The following is a 25673-nucleotide window of genomic DNA, read 5'->3' on the forward strand; positions in this document are numbered from 1 at the left end:
ATTACCTAGAAGTGGTATACTTGCATGACATGATAGGTGCATGTTTAACATTTTAAGAAACTGCCAAATTCTCACCAGTACTTGGTATTGTCAGTCTTTTCCATATCAGCCAATCTGATAGGTGAATGGTAGTATCCCATTGTGATTTTTAGCTTTTTTCACTTAGCATACACTATGATCTGAATGTGTCCTCACAAAATTCATGTGTTGAAACTTAATTGACAATGTGATAATATTAGGAGGTGGGACCTTTTAGAAGGAGATTAAGTCATGAGGGTGGATCCCACATAAATGGAATTAGTTCAAGAGGTTCGAGGGAGCTGTTTGCCCCTTTCACCATGTGAGGACACTGCAAGAAGTGCTGTTTATAAAGCAGAGAGCCCCCACCAGACACTGAATGTGCTGGCACCTTGATTTTGGACTTCCCAGCCTCCAGAACTATGACAAATAAATTTCTAATATTTATAAATTACCCACTTTAAGGTATTTTGTAATAGCAGCCTGAATGAAGACAACATAATTCCCTTGAGCTGTTGCATATATCAATAGTTTCTTCCTTTTCATTGCTAAGTAGTATCCTATGTACAGATCTACCATAGTTTGTTTAGACATTACCCCATTGAAGGACATTTGGGTTGTTTTCAGCATTTGGGTATTATAAATAAAGCTACTATGGACATTCACGTACAGCTTTCAGTGTGATCATACATTTTCATTTCTCCAGGATAAATACCCAAGTATGAAATCTGGGTTGTATGTTAGTTGCATACTTTATATTTTTAATTAATAGACATTATAGAACAGTTCTAATTTATAGGAAATTGGACAGTACTGAGAGTTCCCAATAGCCTCATCCTCTTACACAATTTTGCTTATTATTAGCTTTTTGCATCAGTATGGTAAATTTGTTACAATTAATGAACCAACGTTGATAAATTATTATTAACTAAAGTCTATTGCTTACTTTAAGGCTTACTTTGTGTTGTATATTTTCATGGTTTTTAAAAAATGTCCAATGTCATTTACTCACCATTCCAGTACCATATGGAATAGTTTCATTGTCTTAATGAATTTCTTGTGCTTCACCTATTTATGCTCACTCCTTCTCCCTGAATCCCTAGCAAGCACTGATCCTTTTATATCAATAATTTTGCTTTCTCTAGCATGTCATATAGTTGGAATCATATGGTGTATGGCCTTTTCAAACTGGCTTTTTTCACTTAGCAACATGCATTTAAAGTTCCTCTATGTTTTTTTCATGGCTTCATCGCTCATTTTTATTGCTGAATGGTATTTTTATTCTGAGGTTTGAATGTACCAGAGTTTGTTTATCCATTCACCTATTGAGGGGCATCTTGGTTGCTTCCAGTTTTGGGAAATTATGGATAAAGCTGCTATAACATTTGTATGGAGTTTTGTGTAGAGATAAGTTTTCTACTAAATAAGATAAAATATCAAAATCTATGATTGTTGCATCATATGATAAGGCTGTGTTTGGCTTTGTAAGAAACTGCTGAAGTGTCCAAACAAGTGTACTATTTTGTATTCCTACCATCAGTTAATGGGAATTTCTGTTGCTCAACATCCTAACCAGTAATTGGTATTGTCAGTGTTTTGTATTTTAGGCATCCCAATATGATGCAATGATATCTCGTTGTTATTTAAATATGGAATTCCCTAATTATAAATGATGCTTATCTTTTCATATGCTTATTTGCCATCTGTAATTTTCTGTGATAAGCTATCTTTTCATATCTTTTGCCCATTTTTAATTGGTTTGTTTGTTTTCTTATTATTGAATTATGAGTACTTTGTATATTTTGGATACAAGTCCTATATCAGATATGTGTTTTGCAAATATTTTCTCCCAGTCTGTGCTTGCCTTTTCATTTTCTTAACAGTGCCTTTCCGTGTGTTAATGAAGACCTTCCACCATCAAACTGGGATTTGCAGCTCCTGGTAGGAAACACTTCAGGCTGACAATCAGCCTCTATATGAGAATGGGGTCATTCAAAATGAGCCCCAGGGTGATTGCTGTGGGGGTTATGTAGGATGAAGTGTGCCATCTTGTTAATCTCATCCACCCATGATCAACACCCACCCGAATCAACACCTGCCCCACCTCTGTTCCACATACTTCCTCTTAGCTGCCCTCACTCTTGACAGGACCCTCATCAGAATTCAGGAACCCTGAGATTCCAAAAGAGGTTGACTTGTGTTTTCATGAAAGAGTTCACTGAAGGTTTGGGTCATCTGCAGATTCACTGTGTCCAGGACCAACTCAGCTGTTGAGGATTTTTTCTTCCTCAGCTTTGGCTTTAGTGTCTCTGCTGCAGTTAGCCTTTCTTATAGCCAGAATGGGGTATACAGCCTGTGATGGTTAATTTTAGGTATCAAGTTGACTGGGCTATTGTCCAGATAGCTGATAAAGTATTCTTTCTGAGTGTGTCTATGAGGGTGTTTCTGGGAGTGATTGGCATTTGAATCAATGGCCTGAATAAGGAAGATCTGCCCTCTCTCAATGTGGGTGACGCCATTCAATTGGCTGAGACCCAGATTGAACAAGAAGGTAGAGGAAAGGCAAATTTGCACTCTCTCTCTTCTGGAGCTGCGACATCCATCTTCTTCTGCTCTTGGACATCAACTCCAGGTTCTCTGGCCTTTGGACTCTGGGACTCGCACCATCATCTTTCCAGGTTCTTGGGACTTTAGCCTGGGATTGAGAGTTACATCTATTGGCTTCCCTGGTTCTGAGGCCTTCACTGGACTTACACTGAGCCACACTGCTGGCTTCTCTGGCTCTCCAGTTTGCAGATGGTATTTTGTGGGACTTCTCAGCCTCCATAATTGCATGAGCCAATTTCCCTAATAATCTTTTTTCATCCATCTCATACCTATCATATATGTATATGTATATGTATATGTATATGTATATGTATATGTATATGTATATGTTTCTATCCTATTGCTTCCAAACCTCAGAGGTGAAGGTAGAAAGCTTACAGAAGAAAGGTCTGCTCCTAAACCTGTAGACAGTTGGGGACCAAGTTTCAGCTCCTGGCCCCCATGTCCTCTGGGATTTTGGTAGTGTGGCCTGTCAGAAATAGCAAAGGTGCTGTTTTTCCTTTTCCTGGGGGGAAAGGATGAGGAGAATGACTGTCTGCCTGGAGCTTCTTCTGAATACTACCTGTAGTAGACACTCTCACTGATGAATGGCAGTATTTTAGAATTTTTGCATATGTTACTGGCTTAAGATGAGAAGACTACTACAAAGGGAGGGCATGAGTACTTTTAAGTGGGGAAATGACAAAGTAACATCCTTTCAAAGATCAAGGGAAAACACCTATGGTTGCCACTAGTACAATTCAATAATATATGGTTCACCCCTCCTGTGTACACAGCAAACTGAATGTCCTGGCTCCCTATAGTCGGGTTAGGCTATGGTATTGGTTCTAGCTAATGAGTCGTGAGTTTAAGTGAGGTATGTTCTTTCTGGCTGCAGCATTTAATTACTAGTGTGAGCCCCACTATTTTCCCTTCCCCTTACTACAAAGATTGTAGAAGCACACAATGAAACCTCTGTCAGCTTGTCCCTGAGTTGCTACCATGAGCAGAAGCTCCCCTGATGACCGGCATTAGATGCACAACGTGAGAAGGAAATAAACATTTTTGGGGGGTCAAGTCACTGGAATTTTGGGATTGTCACAATAGCAGCACCTAACCTTTCCTGACTCATTATCTGATACTAAATTGGGTATTTCCATGTAGTTAGCCATTGTCTGGTGGTGTGATGGGGCAGTCATTTTTATTTATTGGAGAAGAAGGTGGAGATTTCACTTTCTTCATGAAAGGATTTACATACTTCTCCATGGAGAGTGTATCAGGGTGGGATTTCTCGAGGCCTGGCCCATACCAAACTAGAGTAACAAGAGGGTTTTTGATTAGGTGAAAAATGTTATGCTTTAAGAGGCAGACCAACAGTAGCAATAGAAAGGTGTGTTTGTGTGGTGGCCATGGAGGTGTGCCTTTCACCTCTCCAGTAAGAGAATCTGCTGTTGTAGGCGTTGTTACTTATCAGCTACAACTGTACTTGTGTGGAGGCCATGCTTTCCCCGGGGCTGCTCCCATCCAGGGGCTGAGAGGAGCAGGGATGACAGTGCTGGCCTGTTCCCAGCCTGTGCAGGACCAGAAAGCACAAGTAACTGCATGAGCAGATGGCTTTGACCCCTACGCCACTTATCACAGTAGTACCAGTGCTCCTTCCCCACTTTGTACCTGTGGCCACATGGGGGAGCCCTTTATGACCAGCTGTAGGAGGGAAAGGGCCCTAGCTGGTTTATAAATGAGCTGGTTCAGTCTGTGCGTACAAGCTGAAAATGGATGCCACTGCATGTCAGGCACACCTGGGAGTGGTCTGGGAAGAGAGTGGCAAGGGAAAATCTTCCCTTAATGGGTACAGCTCTGAGCACCTGGCCTGGGGTCAGAATGGGCTAGCTAGCTGGTCAGGGGCCAGGGAGAGACAGGACTAGAAGAGGCTCCCAAATGAACAAAGTCTTGTCCAAGGGCACACAGAGTGCTTCTGAGAGAAGCGGGTGGGGAGGAGTTGGTGGGTGGAGAGCTGGGGTCCATAATCTCCAATAAATTTTTAACCTCCTTTCCCAACCCAGAGTGATACTGGAGGGAGACTTCCCAAGAAGCTGGCGTAGTTCTACTCCCTTTTGTTTCTCTTTGAGAACACTACCTTGGAAGATATCACTTCTTTTAGGTTCTTTCCCCCAACCCTTTTGGTTTGTTTTGAGACAGTCTTGCTCTATTTCCCAGGCTGGAGTGCAGTGGCACAATTATGGCTCACTGCAGCCTTGACTTATGGGCTCAAGTCGGGGCTCTCCCCCTGTAAAATTGAACTAAACTTCCACTTTGTATTTTGGCACCACAGTGGCCTGTTCCGTTTTAAAAGTTTTGTTTTAAAAGATTAAGAATGGCTTCTGCAAAAATCAAAACTAATTTAAACTGTGTTGTTGCTAATTCCCCTCAGCTTGAAAACTATGGTTTCCACTGTCCCGGGGCATGAGGAGGTCGATGTGCAAACCTGTGGGAAGGCCATGGGAAGTGAGTGATGGAAGCCAGAGGTTTCCTGGGCCCAGACAGCTGTCCTGTGCAATATCTTCTAATCCAACAGAGAAGAAACACAATGACCTGGTAGAGTACTTGCTATTATATTTATTTTTCTCTTTTAGCTATTTACAAAATTTTATTTCAGTATATTTTTCAGAAGCATAATTTTATGTTTCTTCATATTTTACTTTGTTAAAGTCCGGACCAGTCAAGGTCTTTTTCATGCAAAGATGTACATTTAATGAGGACAAAGAAGCCACCTAGTCACCTCGTGAAGCTCTGCTGCTTTGTGCCCCTTTTTTGGTCAGGTCATCCAGAACACCCAGGTCTTGGTCCTTCTCCTCTTTTCTTGGTTTTCACTGCCTGGGCCCAGCATCACTTCTGAAGACCTGCATGTGTTTGATTTTACTGTATTTAATCTGCTTCACAGAATGTTACCGACTTGGCTGACCTCTGAAGAATCCCCCAGTACTGCCCTGTGTCAGGCACTACAGCCAGTTGTGCTAAATTCGGGCACCTTTAGCTCTGCTGATGATTGCTGATCCTGGGCATGCAGTCCGTCCGGCAAGATAGTGAGTGCAAAGTCTCACACAAATTGAGTCAATAGAAGTGACCCTGAACAACTGGGCTATTTCATAATTTATCAAAGAGAAACTTTAACACCCTCCCCTGAAAACCCAACACTGATAATACAGATTTTATATTGATCACAGGACACTACACAACAAACACAAACACACTACACTTTTAGTAGGACGAGTCACGATTTCCTTTGATGTTGGGCTATGGAATCGCTAGAAAGTTACTGCTCATCACCACAGCAGGGTACCATGCGAGTGGATAGTTTAATAAATGCATTCATTAGTTAATAGCTTTAAGGGTTAGCTATTATATATATGGAATGAGGAAACCTCATTAGGAATGGCCATAGTCTCAGCAAAGCTCAGCTCTAAATATGCAAAGACTTTGCAGCCCTGCTATTAACAAGATGACATGAATTGTAAGAATACATTTGACAAGCTCTATTAAGACCCACCAGATCATCCATGACCTGTGCAAAGGCACCTAACAGCGGCAGATGGAACTGGCAAGAACTTGGTAGGAAATGTGTCACACATCCCTACAACAAAATGACACTTCAGAAGACAGACGGGGTATCCTTCCCATGATAGTGGCAAAGAAGGGATCCTCGGGGGCGGGGAGTCGATGAGAAGGAAAGAAATGGAAGGTGGGTAGAAGAGTAAAATAGGGGTTGCTGCATCCCAGATGCTGCCCAAGCTCCAAACTACCAAGCATTCTGCATTTCCAGAGTTACTTGGTGTGAGGTGACGAGAGGGAGGGGATGGAGGCAGCCAGCTGGATAGGGGGTGGGTGACTGCAGGCTGGGGTGGGGCTGGGAAGGGGTTGGGGACAGCTGAGGACTCAAATGACGCAGACGACAGACCACATACAAGACTCAACAAGGGGAGATCTGGCAATGTGCAGGCTAAAATGACCAAATCCGTAGCAAACTCAGAAGGTTCACGTTCCTGAAAGGGTGTCACTGCCAAATCTCCACCTCATTTTGACACTTAACCTACAGAGTATGAGTCGCAGTAGAGTTCAACTGCTCTCATTGCAGCATGTTAGGGCAAGATATTCTGTTTAAGGTATAATATTATATCTAGCTCTATGGATCTATAGAGATATTTACAACTGGCCTCGCTGCCCTTCCTCTGTGCTGTGAAGCCTTCATGTGCATTGCTTCCAGACAAATCTTAAAACCCTCCTTTTCTTCCCACTGCTCCAATCTCCCTTTATGGCTTCATCCCAAATGAACTGCTTGCTGCCACAAGGATGAAAGCATCTCCAGGGTCCTGGAGACCCAAATCCACGTCAACCAACCAAGGCTTAGGCTCCAAGAAGCCAGCTTGTCAATAGCCATGTTGGGAGCTTCAGACATGGGGTCACTGCTCTCCCCTCAACCTGAATCTCTATATGGGGTATCCAAAAATAAAGAGGCAATTTTAGCTCTTCCAGTGTTAACTTTCTTGTTTTCAAATGTCATACAAGATTTGTGTGTGTGTATGTGTGTGTGACTGTGCAAGTGTCTATTCTCAATGCCTCCTTCAGCCTCACTCCCCAGCCTGTTACCCCTAAACATGTTCTTCTAGGACAAAGTGAAATGCTCAGTACCTGCAGCTTCTTCCATGGATTGACCACTTCCTACCTCAAGGCACTAGCTCACCACTTCTTAGGACTACATTCACTTCCTCAGTCTTCTATCTAGGAGACAGCACAGATGGATGGAGGGACAGGGCAAAGAGTGGAAGGGAACCGGGAGATGCTGCTCCCTGGAACAGGAAGTTGGAAAGAAACAGTCAGTTAAGCAGCCCGGCCAAATAGGGCCCCTCCACCGTATGGGAGCAGGCCAAGGGAATTCTAGTGATTCTAGAGGGTCACCAACAGGGAATACATATGCTTTCAGGGGTATTTCCTTTCACACCCATCCAAATCAGATAAACATAGATATGCAGACATGCCCTTATATACATGCACTCAGCATAGACTCAGTGTACACAAGCACACAAACACATACATAAGCCACACTTTTACAGGGATGTGCACACACAGGCATGCATCCACATGTTGTAGATACAATTCTATACACACCAATGTAGATTTACACCACTAGACACAGGACTGTACAGCTTCTCAAATGGTTGTATATGTACACACACCCACCCGGATGCATATGCATACACCCAGGTATATACAGAAACACAAACACAGAAGCACAGTTAAAAGGGTGAGTGGGTAGAGGGCTAAGGGACTGAGGGAGAGACTGCATAGGGAGGAAGAGGCGGCATATGTTGAGTGCTCAGCGAAGTTCACTCCCTCACAACCTCCATCAGTGAGGTGGAGCTGCTTGGCAAGTTGGAATGCTGGCCAGTCCTACTTCCGTTAGGGGCCCTGCTCAGTGGGCAGAGTGTGTTCTCCACCTGCTCACATCACGTTCATTGGCTTGTCGCCAGCCTATTCCTGCAGAGATGCCCCAGGTGCTGTAGGATGTGGTGGGGGCTCTCTGGAGCACCCTCTTTGGGGAGGGAAGAAAAGGGAATTCCTCAGTTGAGAGTCAGGAGAAAAAAGACAAGAAAGAGCAAGTGGGGTGGATCTACCGCTCACTGGCTGCACATCCTTAAGCATGCGGCATAAGCTCCATTCATTTTCCTTGGAACACTGGGGACAATGTGCTTTGCCTTCCCTGACTTACAGGGCTCCTGTGAGGCTTCAGTGATGTAATGGGTCAGGGAGCTTGTTGACACTTACTATGCACTAGACAAATAGAAAGGATTAGTATATAGATTTACAATAGATAGTCATCTGCTAGTCTAGATCAGATGGTAAAAGAGCAAGTGTGAATTATCCTAACCTTAGTGTTTATTCACCAAGTGCTGTAACTGGTGATCAACTCAGCAACTGATAGAAAGCTAACTCCTCACTTAGACAGATGTATTGAATCTCTATTGTCAAGCATTCTGAAGCAGAAATATAGGCAAGCAAGTTCCAATCCCTCCGAAGAGGCCAGCTCAACTGTGTAATTTCCAACCTGACATCATCCCCCGCCCTCTGCCAACCCCACAAGCTGGGTATGTGCTCTCTCATCCTGATGTCTCACTCTGCAGCCCCACTCACCCACATTCCCCTCCCACCCTTGCATCTAAACACCACACTCAAATGCAGCAAATACAGTGGGGGAAAGGCACTTACAAATGCTCCCTAAGTGTCCTACAGGCAGTTCCCTGAACTTCCAAGCCATGGTTAGCCCTTTAGCTGTGAACCCCAGCCCAACCCAGCTTGACTTTCTTCTATAAAGCCCTAAGCAGAGGGTGAGCAAGATCCATAATCCCTAGGAGGAAACAAAAAAAGAAGAAAAAATGTAATGAAAAAGAAATGTTGACACCTCAGTGGGGACAGAAAAGCCCCCAGAAACGTTTGTGGGCAAGGCCCAGATCCTTGCCCCATTCCCCAACCTGGCTCTTCTCTGTCCTCTAAACATTTCCAGGGGCTTTTCTATGCTTATTCCTTGTTACAAGTCTTTGAAAAGGTGAGAGTCTTCTAGCTGGAAAGGAAATCCATGTGCTGTTTACCTCCAACTCCTACTCAATCCCTTCCCTTCCAGCTAGAACATGTTCTTTCCAATTACTCCCCACCTCATGTTTATAAAGAGAAGTATGAACTCATTGGATTGCCCAAATAACCACAAAATAAAAGGAACAAAGGAAAGAGGGAAAAACCCAAAAGAAACTGTGAAATGAGCACAGCACAGTGCTCCTGCCCTTCTGGAGCACTGGGGGACTAATACATATGGTATACCCAGTAAACAATGTTGAATAACCCAAAGGCCAGAGGGAAGAGGAACCGGGACCACTTGTCAACCTTAGGGACGTAGTCAGGGTTAAAGAGATCAAAGGAGAACCCTTCAGTGAAGGAGCACCCAGGGCTTGGGGGGCAACTATCCTCAGACTCTGAGCTATTGTCCTTCTCATGGCCATGGGCCATGAGCTCATCCTCATTAAGGCCCCAGGTACTGTTAGTATCACACTTGAGTTGCTCCTCAACGGCAAGGCAGCCACTCTTGACACTGTTGTCATCAAGGTCCCAGCCTGCTTCTTGCACACCCTTCTTGCCATCGTGAAGCATGGGCTTCCCACTGGGGCCATGACCATGGTGCTCATCTGAGCTCAAGCTCTCATCGGAATCTTCATGGTCATGGGTAACACCACGGCCATGGGCTTCGGCACGGTTGCGGATTTCGGTAGGAATAATACTGTCATCAGCCTGGAAACCATTAAAGCGAACACCATAGCTGTGCCGGGCCTGCTCTGAGGTGGAGGGGAGATCACTCAGGCTTTCTCCAGTGGCCAGGGGGGCCTGGCCTGAGAGAGAAGTGAGTGGGCTGAGGCTTTCCGAGGTGGCCAGCTGGGCCTGCTCGGAGGTGGACGTCAAAGAACCGAGGCTTTCCGGGCTTGCCAGGGGGGCCTGCGCTGGGGTGATGGGGAGAGAGCTGACTCCGTCTTCCACGTTAATCAGGCCATCCTTTGAGGAGATAATGGATAGGCTCATCAGTTTCATATCGCCTAGATGGATATGCACTGGGGGGAGGGAGGAGGGAAGGGACTTCCCTCATCAGCACTTGCAATGTTACTGCTGATCTCTTTGACAGATAGAGCCAGCTCCTCTTGGGGTCTCTGCTGTTCAAGGGGTGAGGAACAGGACCAATCGGCTGTTAGCATGCAAGGGAAGGCTATGGAGGCTGCCAAGCCAGTGTCTCGCTGGGGGCAGCTGCTCCCTCAGGAGAGCTGTGTGGTGGGTGGATGCCTGCTCAGGTAGGCAGGACCGGGCTTTCTGCGAAGGAGGGAGGTAGCTGGGCATTAACATACTGCCCACAGCAAAAGCCTCAGCATTGCCTTGGGAGTCTGAAGTGCCAAGGAAGGAGGGGTAGGTAGGCCAGTCTCTCCGGTGACTGTCTTCCTTTCAGCCTCCCTGTGCCCATCTTCCCTTCCAGCTTCATTGCCTGCTCTGGAAGCATGCAAAGTGGACCAAATTCAGTCCAAAGGTCTGGAGAAATTTGGCTCTGCCACTTACTTGCCTTGTGACCTTGGACAATGATCATCTATAAAAGAGTGATGGGAAATAGTACTACTTCTTATATGTTGTGTGTGTGCTCTGTGTGTGTGTGTGTGTGTTTTGCATGTGCGCCCGTGTGTGTGTGCATATTTAAAAAGCTAAGAAATGCAAAAGGGTCAAAAGTGCTAAGCCTGGGCTCAAGAGGTGCTCAGGGAAAGCTGATTGTCAGTCAAAAAGTCAAACCTGCACATTTTCCACCACCACTTGCTGGTAGCGGTAGTGGGCAATGACTCTTCGGGGTCTCCTGCGTCGCCTAGGCTGGCGCCGAGGTCCTCGACTGTAGAAAAGATAGTTGATGTACACATACTCCAGCAAGGACAGGAACACAAAGAACAAGCACACGAGGATATAGATATCGATGGCCTTGATACAGGAAATGTTGGGGAGCTTATCCCGCAGATGTGAGTCGATGGTGGTCAGGATGAGCATTGAAGTTAGGCCTGTAAGCAACACAGTACAGGCTTAGTCTCCTCTGATGGCTAAGATTCTTGGCAACCTATTGGGCCCACAGCCAAACATCGTATTTGGGATGAGGAGGGCCCACAGCAAAGGCCTTCAGCTCTCTCTTTATTCCTTTTCCCCCATCTTTCAACTCAGCCTATGCTTCAATGGTTCAATGACTTCCTATTGCTCTTAGGGTCAAGTCTCAAACCTCTAGCCATGGCTTCATAGCAATTGACATCTTCAGCCCCACCTCGTCCTATGATGGCTCCTTTCCCTTTTGCCTTTCTTTAGTTATTGGGAAGGTTTTCTGAGCCCTAAACTATCACACAAATATAAAGCTTTAGTCCAGAATGTACTCCTAAAGAGGGAGGCTGAGGAGTCTGCCCACAGATGGTGAAGGAGAAAGCAGACCTGGATCTGGGACACACTGACATTCTGCTGGGTGGGGCCAGACAAACCAGGGAGTTGATCTCTTAGGTCTCTTCTTGGTACTGCTCAAAAATTTTTCATGGCTCCCCATGCTTAGACATAAAGTACAAGGTCTTCCTAATCCTGACCAGGCTGTCTTTCTGCTGCTCTCCTCATTTCCTCAGCTCCTCTTTCAGACACCCTGTGATTTAGCCCGCTTTTAATGGCCCCTGTGATCTAAACTTATGACTTGTCCATTTACTTATGGATTCAAGAAATAATGAATTCTGGTACTCGGGGCTCAACAGGCCAAGATTGCAACCTTGATTTTTTTTTTTCACATCTGTTTCTAATGTTGGTCTCTCTATTGGGGATTGGCTGTGCACCTGTACGTAGGTACAAATGTCTATTGGAAAAATCCTTATTTCCTTGCCTGTGTAGTCACACACTGTTCCAGGTACTTTTTCCTTACTCTCAACTTTTTTTGAGCCAAATGACCCAAATTCCGTCCAGGGACAGAGACAGAACCTACCAATTGTCACCCTGGCTGCAGAGGAATCATAGTTCATCCAAAATGATATCCAAGAGGTAATAGTGGTGAGGACAGTAGGCCAGTAGACTTGCACAAGGTAGCTGTTAACTTCCCTCTGAACCTGGAACTTCAGTATCAGGCGTATGTAGGAACCTGGCAAGGAGACACGCTGGAATTAGGGTGGCAGGGCTGAGGGGCATTTGCAGGGTGGAGAGGTACAGGATGGAGAAGGAGGGGAGGAGGGGAGAGCAATGGGCAGTTCAGCTTGTAATACTCCATCCAGAGGCATCCAGCTTGGGCGGACCACGGATCTGGTTCTGTTTGTTGCACCAGCAGGTCAGTGACAATGGCATATCTCAGTAGGTGCATGAGCATAGCAAGTCTGCTCTCTCCACCTTCCTTTCTCACTTGCTCCATGTTAGGTGAAGTTTTGGAATGGGTGAGGCAAGAGATGTTCCCAAAGTGCAAGCAGATGGAGGGTGAAAGACCAGCCCTGAGAGGAGCATGAATCTTTCACACCTGCAGAGTGTTGTGAGCCTGGCTAAGTGCTTCCACAGCCATTCCTCATTGGCAGTGGATGAGCCACTGGGGCTTTATTAAGGGGGCCTGGAACCAGTAGGAAATGGAAAAGGAGGCATCAGAGATTAGGAGCCAAAATCAGAGGCCACTAGGAGTTTATGGAGGTGCAAGGGAGACATGAGACAGGAGAGAAGGAATGGGTCAGACCCACCTGTGTAGAAATACACCTCCTTGCTAGTAATCGTCCTCCCCAGGAAAGTGAACTGAGGGATATGCAGCTCCTCAGTCATGTGGATGGCGTTCCCATTGTCATCCCAGAATAATATGATGTCTTCAACTGTGTAACCATCTGGGAAGGAGAGAAACAGAGGTAGTCTCAGATTCTTAGAAAGAAAGAAAAAAGACATGCTACAAGCTCCTACCCACTAACTTGCACACACTTTCCCAATAGGAAGGTGACATTTTCCCAGAGGACCGTTTATGCTCTAAAGACCACCTAGTCCCAGATGCCATATTTATACATCTATCCATCAATAAGTCATCTATCACCTATCTATCTCTCTACCATCTTTCTCTCTTATTTCTATCATCTATCTATCCTCTATCATCTATTTATTTTGGGAGAGAGAATGGAGGGAGGGAGGGAGCACAGGAGATACACTGCTCCTTTTACTGTCAATTTAGCCTCTGCTTCCCTGATCACCACAGCCCCAAGTAGGGAAGAGGGGGCCATAAGAGACATACGTACAGCTCTCCACCACCAGGTTGCAGGCCTGCTTGTCCATAGGGAATTTATGCAGATCCAGGGAACAGGCTGCTGTAGTGGTGAGTCTGCAAAGGAAAACAAAAAGGAAGGAGAAAGTGAGTCAAGCCTAGGCAAACAACCATTGCTGAGGAAACTGCAGGAGTGGGGAGGGAAGAGTTACCCTGAGGACTGACCCATGTGTAGAAAGGAGAGAGGAAATTTGTATGTGACAAAGTAACCAAGAGACCTGGCAGCACATAAACAGAGAACACATGTATGGCTGGCACGTCAGAAAACTGCAGGGTGTCAGATGGGAAGGGCCCTGGAGGAAACTGAATGCAGAGACGGAAAGGGGTGCTTCCTACAGAAGGAGTGAGGCTAGCAAGAGAAAACTGTGCTACACCAAATCAGCTGAGACTCCAGATGCAATGTGAAGTGCTGGTCTCAAGTGTGCATGTACATTTGGGAGCCTCAATCCAGGCCTGCCTCTGGCCACATCTGTACACAAGCCAGAGGTGCAGGCCTATGTGGGTATTGGGGACTAGCAAAATGTCAGCGGGTATGAAATGGACAGAAGGGATAAACATATCTGTGGTGGGCCATGGCACTGTTGACAGTACATGAAGTGGGCAGGAGCTTTAAGTTGCAACGTGGTGGGAGCATCCATAAGAAGAATCTGGCCAGGCGCAGTGGCTCATGCCTGTAATCCCAGCACTTTGGGAGGCCAAGGCAGGCAGATCAGGTCAGGAGATGGAGACCATCCTGGCTAACACAGTGAAGCCCCGTCTCTACTAAAAATACAAAAAATTAGCCCGGTGTGGTGGCAGTCACCTGTATTCTCAGCTACTGGGGAGGCTGAAGCAAGAGAATTGCTTGAACCCAGGAGGTGGATGTTGCAGTGAGCCGACATCATGCCACTGCACTCCAGCCTGGGCAACAGAGCAAGACTCCATCTCAAAAGAAGAAGAAGAAGAAGAAGAAGAAGAAGAAGAAGAACCTGAGGGGGTCTCAGAGGTTCTGAGAAAGTGGGAGAAGTATCCAGTGGGAGAGAAGATAAAACACAAGCTCTCTACAGCCTCAGCTGAGAGGTTCTGCCCCATCCCTTATTCTGCCCTTCTCATCTGCCAACCCCAGCTGAGTCCCTTTCAATTGCTTCCTTGAAATAATTTCCATTTTGTACACTGGATATGGTGTATGCGTGCACGTGTGAGTGCATGTGTGTTTTTCTCCCTTCTATGAATCCTCCATGTAGCATTATTCAGCTCATTCTTCCTTTAAGTAGAACAAGTGTGACCAGTGACCTGTTCCCTGTGAGTCTTGTTATTTTCTGATTCCAGAGCCTGGGTCTGTGGGAAAGTGGATGGAAAAAGAAAAGAATGGAGCAAGAGCTCCACAGAGAAAGAGAAACCCAGATTAGATCTGTAAAAACCGTAAGAGCCGAACTTTGGTAGCTACTTCTCAGACACATTTTCTGAGCTAAACTGATCTCTTGCATATGTCTTTGGAGACAGTTTGTAAGAGATGCCACTGTGAGAACCCTGGTGACTGTCTCCTATGCTATAACTAGACTAGTGAGGAGTTTCAGCTTGCAATTGTTCTGTGTGTATGGAGAGCCATAGACCAGAGACCCATGCCACACACACTCTGCCCCTCCGCACTCCTGGGGGCCCTGCATGATGCAAATATGACTGATGGCAGAAAGCAGGCCCCCTCATTCACTGCATGGACTTCAGCATTCATCTTCTCCCTCCCTCACTGCGTGGGAGAGAAAAGACAAAGATAAAGAACAGAATGCATGCAACACTAAGGTGGAGGAAGAAGTCTTTCAGTTGAGGGAATCAAGGAGGACTTCTTGACCAAGGGGGCATTTGAGTTAGGGATTTCAGGGTGGGCAAGGTTTCAATTCATGGAAAGGGGGAAAGGACTGACCAATCCAGACAGAAGGAACAGCAGAAACCAAGGTGTGGGGACAGAACAGCTAAGGGTGTCTATGGGAAACTGAAATTTCCACTTTGGCTACTAGGTCGAACAAGTGAAGGGGGAAGTTCAAGACAGGTTTGGAAAGCAGTGGGTGCTTTTGTGTGTCCCTTAGAGTGTGTTTGTAGAATATTCCGTAGGACGAAGGAAGTCTGCTGGGACATCCCCAGACCCCTAGTGGACTCACCGGATGCCATACCGCACCGTTCCATCTGGGTGAAGCTGAAACACGCGATTTTCCACAGTCACATCATGCACGAAAGCATCCTTGCTATTCAGAAAGTAGCAGTCAGGGACCCACAACTTCTCATGCATCCGATAGTCCAGGGTCAAGTTCAGGGTGGTCTCATAGTATGCTAAGCGTGAATCTTTCCAAGTCTGATGAAAAAACATCGTGATCGTGTAGTCCTGGGAAGATAAATGTAAACCCCAGTTGTAAGTTTGGTTGTCCAGCGCTCCGTCCTTGGTGTGTGTAGGGTATGTGTGTATGTGTGCATGCACGTGTGTATGCAAGTGTATGAAGTATATCCTAACTATATACAAGTGCATGAAACATACAGATGTTTAAAGAAAGAATAAAATGTATCTTGTGTAATTAAAATCCAGGTTAAGAAACAGAATATTACCAATAACTTTCAAACCCCAATGTATCTCTTCTAGAATATATTTCCCTCACATCCCCAGCAGCAACCATTATCCTAGATTTTATGATAATTCCCTTGCTTTGTGTTAGAGTTTTATTGTCTATGTATTGCTGGAAAACATATTGCTTAGTTGGACCTGTTTTTAAAATTTTATCTGAATGAAATAATACTGTATGTATTCATAATTTGCTTCTTTCACTCAACATTATCTTTGTGAGATTCACTCAGGTGGACGTGTGCAATTATAATTTGTTCACTTGATTTTCTGGATAATATATGAATGTACCACACAGATTATCATGTGAATATGCATACCAAAAGCGTGATGAAATAAAAATGATGAAGTAGAAGTTCCACTTTATATCCCTGCCGAAAGCCAAGAGCCAGAAAGCTGCAGAGGGTTCCCAATGCTTCTGCTTCATCAACATTGGTATTGTCTAACTTTTGACTATTGCTAATCTGGTATGTAGTGGCTTCTCACTGTGGTTTTATTTTGCACGACTAACAAGGCTAAGCATCTTTTCATATGTTTCATATATTTACCTGCTGTTTAATTTTCTTCACAGAAGTGATATTCTTGTTCACATTTTCTGATAATTTTTCTATTGGTTTAAAAATATTCTCATTAATTCACAAAATGATGCATATTTTGAATATCAGTTCTTCATGCTGCATGTATCTTAGTCCACTGTGATTGATCCTTTCACACTTGTTATAATGGTTTTGTTTGTTTTGTAAAACAGGAGTTCCATAAATTTGGTTACACAGAATTTCAATGTAGTTGAAATTACTAGATTTATTTTGTGTGGTCTGTGTTTTCTGTGTCTTTTCAAAGAAATCCTACTGCAAGACACAAAGCCAGTGTTCTACACTATCTTAAAAGCTTCATAAGCCTTTCACTTTTAAGTCTATAATCCATCTGGAACCAAGTTTCTGGATGTGGTGTTGTGGAGGGGTTGAATTAATGTAGTTTTTATTCTGAGTGGCTGCAGTGTCCCAAACCAACCTTGTTCCTTTATGTGAGTTCTGTCACAGGTCAGAACAACTGGACTTGGATTATGAGCCTGCTCCTTGTTCCATGTCCTCTGTTCCCAACCCCATGGCTGGAACTAACACACTTACCATATTCATTTCTGAGATCTGTTCAATGCTGGTGACATAAATAGATATTCTCACAGGCACGGGGGCACCTAGAAGACAGAAAGACGCAATTACATGAAAGGTAGAATAAAGGTTAAGAGCATAAACTTGGGAGCCAGACTGCCTGGGTTTGAACCCTCTTTGACACTTGTTAGTTGTGTGATCCTGAGTAAGTCGCCTAACCCTGCTGAGTCTTAGTCTCCTCATGGGTAACATGGGGATAGTGATAGCGCTGATCTCATGGTTAGAGCGAGGCCTGGCCCACGATATGTGCAAAGGAAGGGGTCAGGGCAAAAGAAAGAGAACGTAAGGGGATGAAGCACTCCTTCGAAACGTTTTCCTGATAAAAACTGAAAAGCAATGAGCCCCAAAGCAGGGGCCAAGATTCATGGTTGTGTGTGCACATGTTTGTGTGTGTGAGTGAATGTGTGAGCATGTTTGTGGGAGTACATGTGTGTGATTGTGTGAGCTGTGTATATCAGTATGTTCGTGCATGTGAGTGAATTTGTGTGTTCATGTGCAGGTGAATGTGCCAGTGTGTGTAAGCATGTTTGTGTGTAAGTGAATGTGTGAGCATGTTTGTGCTCTTGAGTGTGTTGTATGGAAGTAAATCTGTGAGCATGTGAATATGTGTAGGTGTGTTGTCGTGTGGGAGTGTATGATTGTGTTCATGTGCAAGTGAGGGTATGACCATGCATGTCCGTGAGCTTGTCTGTGTGTGAGAGTGAATGTGTGAACATATACATATGAGTTTATGTGAGGATGTCTGCGTGTGAATATGTGAGGGTGGTTTTGTGGGACTGAACCTATGAGCATGTCCATAAGTATGTGTTTGTGTGGAAGTGTGAGTGAATGTGTGAGTGTGTGCATGTATTAGGATATGTGAGCCTGTTCATGTGTTTGTGTATTTGTGAGTATGTCCATGTGTGAGTGAACGCATGCACATGTTCATGTTTGTGAACTAGTTGTGTTGACATAAGTGTACATGAGAATATTTGTGTATTGAGTGATGTGTCCACCTGTACTGGCATAGTCACGTATATGGAAGACTATATTAGCATGTTTGTGTATGTGAGAATGCTCATGTGTGGGTGAATGCAAGAGTGTGTGTGTAAGCATGTTAATGTCCATGCACCTATCAATACAGATGTGCGTATTTTCAGGTGAGTGAATCTGTGAGTATATTGTGAACACGTTCATGTGTGTGAGTGAATATGCGAGTGCTTTCATGTATGTGAGCATGCTCTTGCATGAATGAAGGTGTGATTATGTTTATGTGTGTATGTGTGAGCATGTGTTTGCGTGTGAGGATGTTTATATGTGTCGTGTTTTTGAGTGAATTTGTGAGTGGGCATATTTGTGTGTGGGTGAATGTGAGTATATTCATATGTGTATGTAGATGTGGGAGCATGTTTGTGTGTATGTGTTAATGTGTGAGTGAATTTGAGTGTGGTATTGTATGTAACGTGTGTAGTAAATGTGTGAGTGTGAGCATGTTAAAGTGTGTGAATAAATTCGTGAAGGTGTTTGGATGTGTGAGCATGTTTGTGTGAGTGAATGTGTGTGCATGTAAGTGTGTTAATGTGAATAAATTTGCATGTGTTTGTGAGCATGTCTGAGTTTGAGTGAATGCGTGCATATGATCATGTGTGTATGTGGGCTTGTGTGTTTGGTGTATGTGAGCATGCTAATATGTGAGTAAAAGTGAACGTGTGATCATGCTCAGTGGGTGTGTCTATGTGTGAGAATGAATTTGTGAGCGTGTTCATGTGACTGGGTGAGTGCACAGGAGAGGGTAATTGTGTGTGTTAATGTGTGAGTGTGACAGTGTGTGAATGTCTGTGTTAGTGTACTTCTGCCTCCTAGCTTTTTTCACACCCAGGTGTTAGCACTGTCCACTTGCAGGACTCACATGTGTTCATGGATGTGAAAATATGTAGTAAACTGTAAGGCACTGTGGGCAAATGCATTTTTATTGTTCGCTCCTCAGCTCAAAGCTTTCTACAGCCAGTCCCACAGCAAAGCCCTTAAGTCTCCATGTATTACATCACACTGCTGCTAGGGAAACATGCATGATGCTTGCAATTCAGCCTGCTGGTTTTACTGCAGGCTGATTGCCCAGAAGCTGAGCTGCAAAGAGAGAAATGTGTTATTCCAAACCCAAAGCTTCACAAAGGAAAGCTCTATTGGGAATAAGCATCTGAATGGCAGCCGTGAAATAAATGAGCCTCTGTGTTAGGGTACAGCCCAGACTCCAGCATCCAGGCCTGTTGTGAACAAGCCCCAGAAAAGTGTTATGTGGTGACAGGAGTTCCGAGAAACACAGTTCTTAATGACTGCCTTTTGGGCTCCCCACATGCCTTTAGAGAAGGGAAGCTGTGTTAAGCAGGCAACAAGCTCCAGAGGGGCCAGGCAGCCAGCTACACCTCAGTGTTAGACTTCTCTAGACCATTCCGCATGATTCAGGCAACTCCTTTCCTTATGGTGGAATGCTGACGACCCCGAAGGGCTAGGCCAGAAACCTAGTTCAACTAGGACTCCTAGTTGAAAGGAAAGCGGGAGCTGAAATGCAGTTCACATTCCCCTCACCAAGCCATGAGTAGCACAGGGATGCAGCTCAGAGGAAGGGGACATTCTTCTAAGTTATCCCCTTAAAGGGGAACCTTTTGTGCTAGTAGTGGTCAGGATGAGAATTTAGATGAAGAATCCCATATCCTTAAATGGATAATGGGGGTGGGGGGCATGAGAAATGTCATATCCTTAAACGGATAGAAAGGTGGGGGTGGGGGTGGGGGATGAGAAACGTCCTGATAAGGAGTCCAAATACCACGTCTAGGATGGTGGCCCCAGTACATCACTGTCCCACCCTGCCCCCTCAGGAAGGCAGGAAAAGTGGTGGGAGTAATCACCTCCCTTTCTCCTGGAACCTTTGCTGCCTCAACTCCTCTTCCTACCTAGTAGATGAATGAAGGAATGATGAAAATATCTCCTTCATTCCTTCACAACATGGGGTGCCTAAATCATGCCAGGTGCTAAGCTAGGTGAAGCCCTCAAGGGCGGTCTTTTGCCACAATGCACAGTCCCAGTTCTCTTGCCCAGAAGGAATTGGCTTTGTTAATCTTCTCTGGATCCTCCTCCTCCTTTTCATCCTCCTCCTCTTCTCATTGTCCTCCATATGCAAGGAAGGAATAAGGCTCTTGTTTGAACTGGACCACAGTTAAGTGAGGCCTCTGCATGTGGGGTATATGTGCAGAAGTGAGGGGAGGTATGCCCTGAAACTCTACTCCACCTCTGACACAGGGGAATTTGACTCTGTGTCTAGTGGGGGAGCCCTGGAGTCCCCAAACGCAGACTGCCTTGGCCCAGCTATCCCATCGACTGGTCTCTCCTCCCACACCCACCATGCAACAGCCTCAGACCTAAAGCCTGTGGTGCCCCCTTCTGTTTAAATGCTAGAAGGTCCTGAGCTGTCCTTGCCCTCCTACCTTCATCTGTTTGGCTAAATCAAGCCAGGGATCCAGTTTTTCTCACACGCTGCAGGTGTGCACATCCACAAAGCTTAGGGTAACCCTCCCCAGAGATTGATTCTTGCCCCTGTTCCCTCCCCCGGCCCTGGATGCCTGCAGAGATGGCAACCTGGCCCTGAAACAGTGGGGAGAATGTGGTTGGTGTACTCAAATGGTTGTTGGTCAGCCTCTGCTGAGAAACGTGAGAAAGGCAAGACAAAAAAACGAAGTAGCTATTCCCATGTCACCCATTGGTGCTTGGTGCAACTAATCCAAAAGATCCCAAAGTCGCTGCCATACAAGGACGTGCTGCCTGTACTGTAACACTTGGATTCCCATATGGCCAGACCTTTATCCCTCGGGGACCCACCCAGAAGACACGCTGCAGTTTTTGCAATGAAAGAGCCTGCCTTCTGGCCTTTCTATCCTAGCTTCCCAGTATGCTCTCAGCTTTCATCCCTCGGGCTGTGCCTTCTGCTCTCAGACTCTGGAGGGAGCAAGGGAGCAAAGGGGGAAGCACCAGTTCAGGGTCCCACCTCCAAAGCTGAGGGCCCAGGGCTACCACCTTGGTTTTCCCGGTGGCGCTCCCCAGGCCAAACTGGTCTACCCAAGGGCCGAATCCTCTCAGCTGTGTTTTCTTAGGGTGGAGACAGAGTGTATTTGGAAGACCTCTATTCATATGCATAAATGCAGATCATTAGCTTTCATTAACCCTTTAGAGTGGGAGCTTCCTTTGAGCTGGAATGTAACTAACCTCTTTTTAATGGACCGTTTCTTTTGTTTGTCCTTGATCTAGGTTTTCTAGGTGTCCCCTGGGCTACGGAATGCTGCCGTTGCTATGCGGGGTCAGGGTAGGTTGCCTGTCGCTTAAAGTTGTGTGGTCCAGGCTAGTCGCCCTTTTTAAATGGGAGGCTAATTACGAAAATGGGGGAGGAACTGATGTATGATTTTCCTGGGGGGTTGTGTGTCAGTTTCTTTGTCAGTTTTAATTTCAGCACCAGAGATCTGAGTAGTAGGCTGAGGAGTTTGGATTTTATTTGGTAGTTAGATAAAACCATTAAAAGTTCCTGAGGTGATCTATCTGGGTTTATAAAGACCACACTGACTGCGGTGTCTTGAATAGACTGGGAATGAGGGAGCTGAGGTGGAAGTGTCCAGTGCCTGGGTGAGTTAAGTACACTAGACAGAAAAGACCATGCTCTCAGTTTTGAACTGGCTGAATGGGACAAGTGCCCAGGGTGTGAAGAATGTGCTCAAGTAGAAGAATATGTGTCCTCCCAGGAGCTGGAGCAGAAAACTCTAGCCTGAGAAACACGGCACGCTGCATCCTGTACACCCATTTCTGTGCTTCGCTCTTTGCCAGCCACACCATTGTAAGGGGAGTGTGGAGGAGGTAGAAGGCCCTCATGTATCTGAAGGCAGAGAAGTGAGAGATATTACAGGGTGCAGAAGGCCTGGGGGTGCTTCCTTGCTGGTCTCTGCAGAGTCAGGAAGGTGGGATCTGGAGAGGCACAGGTGTAGAGCCCACCGGGTACCACTGGTCAGCTTACAGGGCAGGGCTGGCTTGCTGTGTCTCTGCTTTAGGACACCTAACCCAAGTTCTCTTGTGTCTGGATATGGCTTACCTCCAAAATTCGGTCTCAGGCGGACATCGTATCTCGACAGCACCCTGTCCAAAATCTTTTGAACCACAGCTTCATTTGCACAATTTTTGCTGAAACAGAGAAGTCATAAGTAAATGCTGGTCGATTTGGGGCCGACTTGCCAGTGGTTGCCTTGCTAGGGCCTTCTCTTCTCCAGCACATACGCAGACATGTCCAGTCATATGTGTACACACTCTCTCTCCCTGCTCCCCTCCCTCCCCATGGTGAGTCAGCCAGAAGCGCAGTGGTGACGCAGACTCCTCTTCCCCCCTATCTTCCCAGCTTTAATCCAGAGGGTGGGGCTCAGAGACTGGATCCCTGTTACCAGGCAGGACTTGTGGGGGTTGAAGAGAGGAGGTGGTAGGAGAAGGGGAGACGAAGAAGAGTGGGCAGATGAAAGCCCTCAGAAAAATGCATTACCTCAGCCCCCTCAAGAGCCCCATCTTGCAATCAGCCTGGGCGCTGTTTTCTAGGTTGGTGGGGGTCCTCCCTCCAGGGGCACCTGCTTGCCCCAGGAAAAGTCATCTTTCACTCTCAGTGCCCTCGTAAGATGAGCTCAAAGTCACATTTTCCCTTACCTGGGCTAGGGCTGGGCATTTTTTAGTCACTTTTATGTCAACCTTGTTTCTGTACACCTCTGTTTTCCAGACTTGGCATATGGCATAAGACACACAGAGAGAGCCTTGCTGGTGTAGCTGAGATTTATGACCCTCATCCAACCAAACCATTTCAGATTCTTGGGGCTCAGAGCTCTCCTCGGAAAGACATCTATTCTGGGAGCAGGTATCTCTCTTGCTAAGCATGTGCTTCCACCCTGGAGGTGTCTTGGGTGAGCATAGGTAAGTGGACCCACCCCAGCTCTGCGGAGAGCTGACCTTTCCAGAGATCTCTGACATGCTCACCCAATTCACCTAGACCTTCAACAGGGCTCCTTCCCCAACAGGGCTTGTGAATCAGAACAGGCCCCGGCATCACTGTGACTCTTCGAATCTTTGACGCATTGCCCAGGGAACGTCAGCCCCTGCAAATGTGTGTGTGTGTGTGTGTGTGTGTGTGTGTGTGCGCGTGCGCGCGCGCATGTGTGCATGTTCACTGGCGCAGTATGGTATGTTGGGTTGAGGGCACTGCAGGGCTGTTTGCTGGAACCTTGCCAAACTAACACCACCCCCCCCCCGCGCCTTTTATGAGTACATGTTAATTTCTGGCTTGCCATTTAAACATTGTTAAAAATTACTCCTAATCATCTTTAATCAAAAATTTCATTTTGCAACATTCCAAAATGTGTACATGAATTATTTCCAAATTAAAGCAATGCATTCCCACCTGTTTCCAAGCACACATTACCCATGTGCCAAAGCTCAGGATCTGTGGCCACCCCAAATACACATTTCTGTGTGATTTACATGTAAAGGCTTCAGATATTCGCACATCCAAACAAACTTGAAATCAAAATGAGAAAAAAACCGGAATCTTCAAATATTTTCACACGACTAAGTACAAAAGCATACCCATCCCAGACCACACGATTCGTGGTTATTCAGACACGATCGCACTGTCTGGGCTCCGATGGGTTTGAGTTAATCATTTCTATCTGCCGCATTGGAAAGAGTCCTTCACCCCCTCAACACATGCATGCACGCGCGGGCGCCTCAGGGAATGTACTAAAATGTAGACTCAAACAGGTGTCTCTCCTGTCTATGTTTTGTGAATTGCCCATCATCCTGTACCCTCCTCCCCAATCCCACAGGTGCCAAAGCTGGGGAAAGCTGCCGGGAACCTTAAATCCTTGGGGATGGATGGGCAGATCCTGGGACGAGGGCAACTCCCGCCCCCACCCCTCGGGCTGCGGTTTGGGCACACGCAGGGCTCAGTCAAGCTCCGCAGTAACAGGTGGGCGGAAGCACAGGGCTCCATTTCAACACCCCACTCCCACCTCACCCCTTCTAGGGGCCAATAGGCAGGGGCCCGGGCGCCAGGGCTCAGCGAGCCCGGGTCCAAGTCCCCTCCAGCCCGCTCCGTCCAAGAGGCCAGAGGTTATCTGCCCGTCTCCATTCCCGTCCCCGCCATGCCTAGCCTGGCGGTGCCCGCTTACCAGTTGAAGAGGTTCAGGACGACTTCGGGCACAGCGGAGGAGAACTCGAAGTGGAATTTCGGGATGGGACTGGGGTAGTTGCCCTCCGCGAGCCAGGTCCTGATGAGCAGCAGGATCACTGCGGCTCGCAGCATGCCTCGGATGCCCATGGCTGGGGCGTTCTGGGCGCCTAAAGGCGCGGGAGATGGGGCCTCGAAAAGCGACAGAGGTGGGGTGGGGAGTGGATCACTACTGGGGCCGGGGAAGGCGGGATTGCTGGCCCTTCCCCAGAGTCGCCTCTAAGGAGAGAGCAGCGAGGGCAAGGGAAGTAGGGGTTGCGGGGGGTAGGCCCGGATACCGGAGGTGAGAGCCCGGGAAACGCAACCACCCAGCAGCTCTGCCGGACGCAGCTCCCCCCAGGGCGCGCCCGGCTGCTGCGAGGTGCGCTCCGTCTGCTGCCACTCCTGGCTGCGACTGGGCACAGATCCCAGCTCGCTGCTGGCTCCGCCCACTCCGACGGCGGCGCAGACCCAGCCAATCGGACAGGTGCTAGGAGCCGCACAAAAAGGCGCGCGCTCCTGCCTCCGCCCGCAGCTTGCGCGCCTCCCGGCCCCCGCCCCTTCAGGCTTCTGCAGTCTTTCCCCGGCCATCTCCAGACACAGACAGGGCGGGGCCGGGCTGGGGGAGGGGGAGGAGGGCTGGCTCCTCGGGGGTTGGGCGGGGAATCCGCCTCAAGGGGCACTGGGTCCTCTCTCTTCTCTGCAAAATGTGAAATGTGTGTTTTTCTTGGAAGAAAGAGCCTGTGCGCGAGAGTTGTATTTTATGGTGAAGGGAGTATGGTAATTTGACTGCCATGGCTGAATCTGCATTCTGAAAGACTTGGACAATTTGGGGGATCAGGAAGTACCCAACGACTGGTCACTCAGTACCCTTGAGCCTCCAGTAACCCCGCGTGCCTTGCTTCTGAGTGAGGTCAAGGGGGATCCTAATGGGTTTTGTTACAGGGCTCTGGCCACATAGGAATGCTCCTCCATCAGAACGGACATTGGGCTACAGGAGCCCAAGAGTTGCTTAAGACTTAAATTTCCTCTAGTGCTCTTCACCCCAACTTTGGGTACTCAGGAAAACGACTCAGGGAACTGGAAGGGCTCACCAACTGGGGTCTCTCTGAGATGTGGTCGTGTCTCATCAGCTAGGGGATGCAGAATGATGGTTCAGGGCTGACACGAGAAGGGGAAAAGAAGGCCAAGGTCAGTGTT

At 46.8% G+C, this 25673-nt stretch overlaps 1 protein-coding gene across 1 annotated transcript; it reads right to left on the bottom strand.

Annotated features, from left to right (window-relative positions):
- Window positions 1-5200: 5200 nt before the first annotated feature.
- On the bottom strand, window positions 5201-24890 carry LOC105495876 (gamma-aminobutyric acid type A receptor subunit theta). Its single transcript, XM_011765762.2, has 9 exons — window positions 24436-24890; window positions 22326-22414; window positions 17177-17244; window positions 15598-15818; window positions 13437-13519; window positions 12900-13037; window positions 12170-12322; window positions 10969-11225; window positions 5201-10194 (listed from the first exon to the last, which is right to left on the bottom strand). Exons 1-9 carry the CDS (start codon window positions 24582-24584, stop codon window positions 9454-9456), a joined length of 1899 nt encoding a protein of 632 aa, XP_011764064.1. The 5' UTR covers window positions 24585-24890; the 3' UTR covers window positions 5201-9453.
- Between the last annotated feature and the right edge of the window lie 783 nt (window positions 24891-25673).

The sequence above is a fragment of the Macaca nemestrina genome, chromosome X (genome assembly GCF_043159975.1).
Source record: "Macaca nemestrina isolate mMacNem1 chromosome X, mMacNem.hap1, whole genome shotgun sequence".
Lineage (NCBI taxonomy): Eukaryota > Metazoa > Chordata > Mammalia > Primates > Cercopithecidae > Macaca > Macaca nemestrina.

Coding starts and splice junctions, on each gene's coding strand:
- LOC105495876 (XM_011765762.2), bottom strand. CDS start 24,584: ATGGGCATCCGAGGCATGCTGCGAGCCGCAGTGATCCTGCTGCTCATC. Junction 17,245..22,325: donor CCTGAGACCGAATTTTGGAG/GTAAGCCATATC, acceptor TCTGTCTTCTAG/GTGCCCCCGTGCCTGTGAGA. Junction 13,520..15,597: donor ACGGTGCGGTATGGCATCCG/GTGAGTCCACTA, acceptor TTTCCTTTGCAG/ACTCACCACTACAGCAGCCT.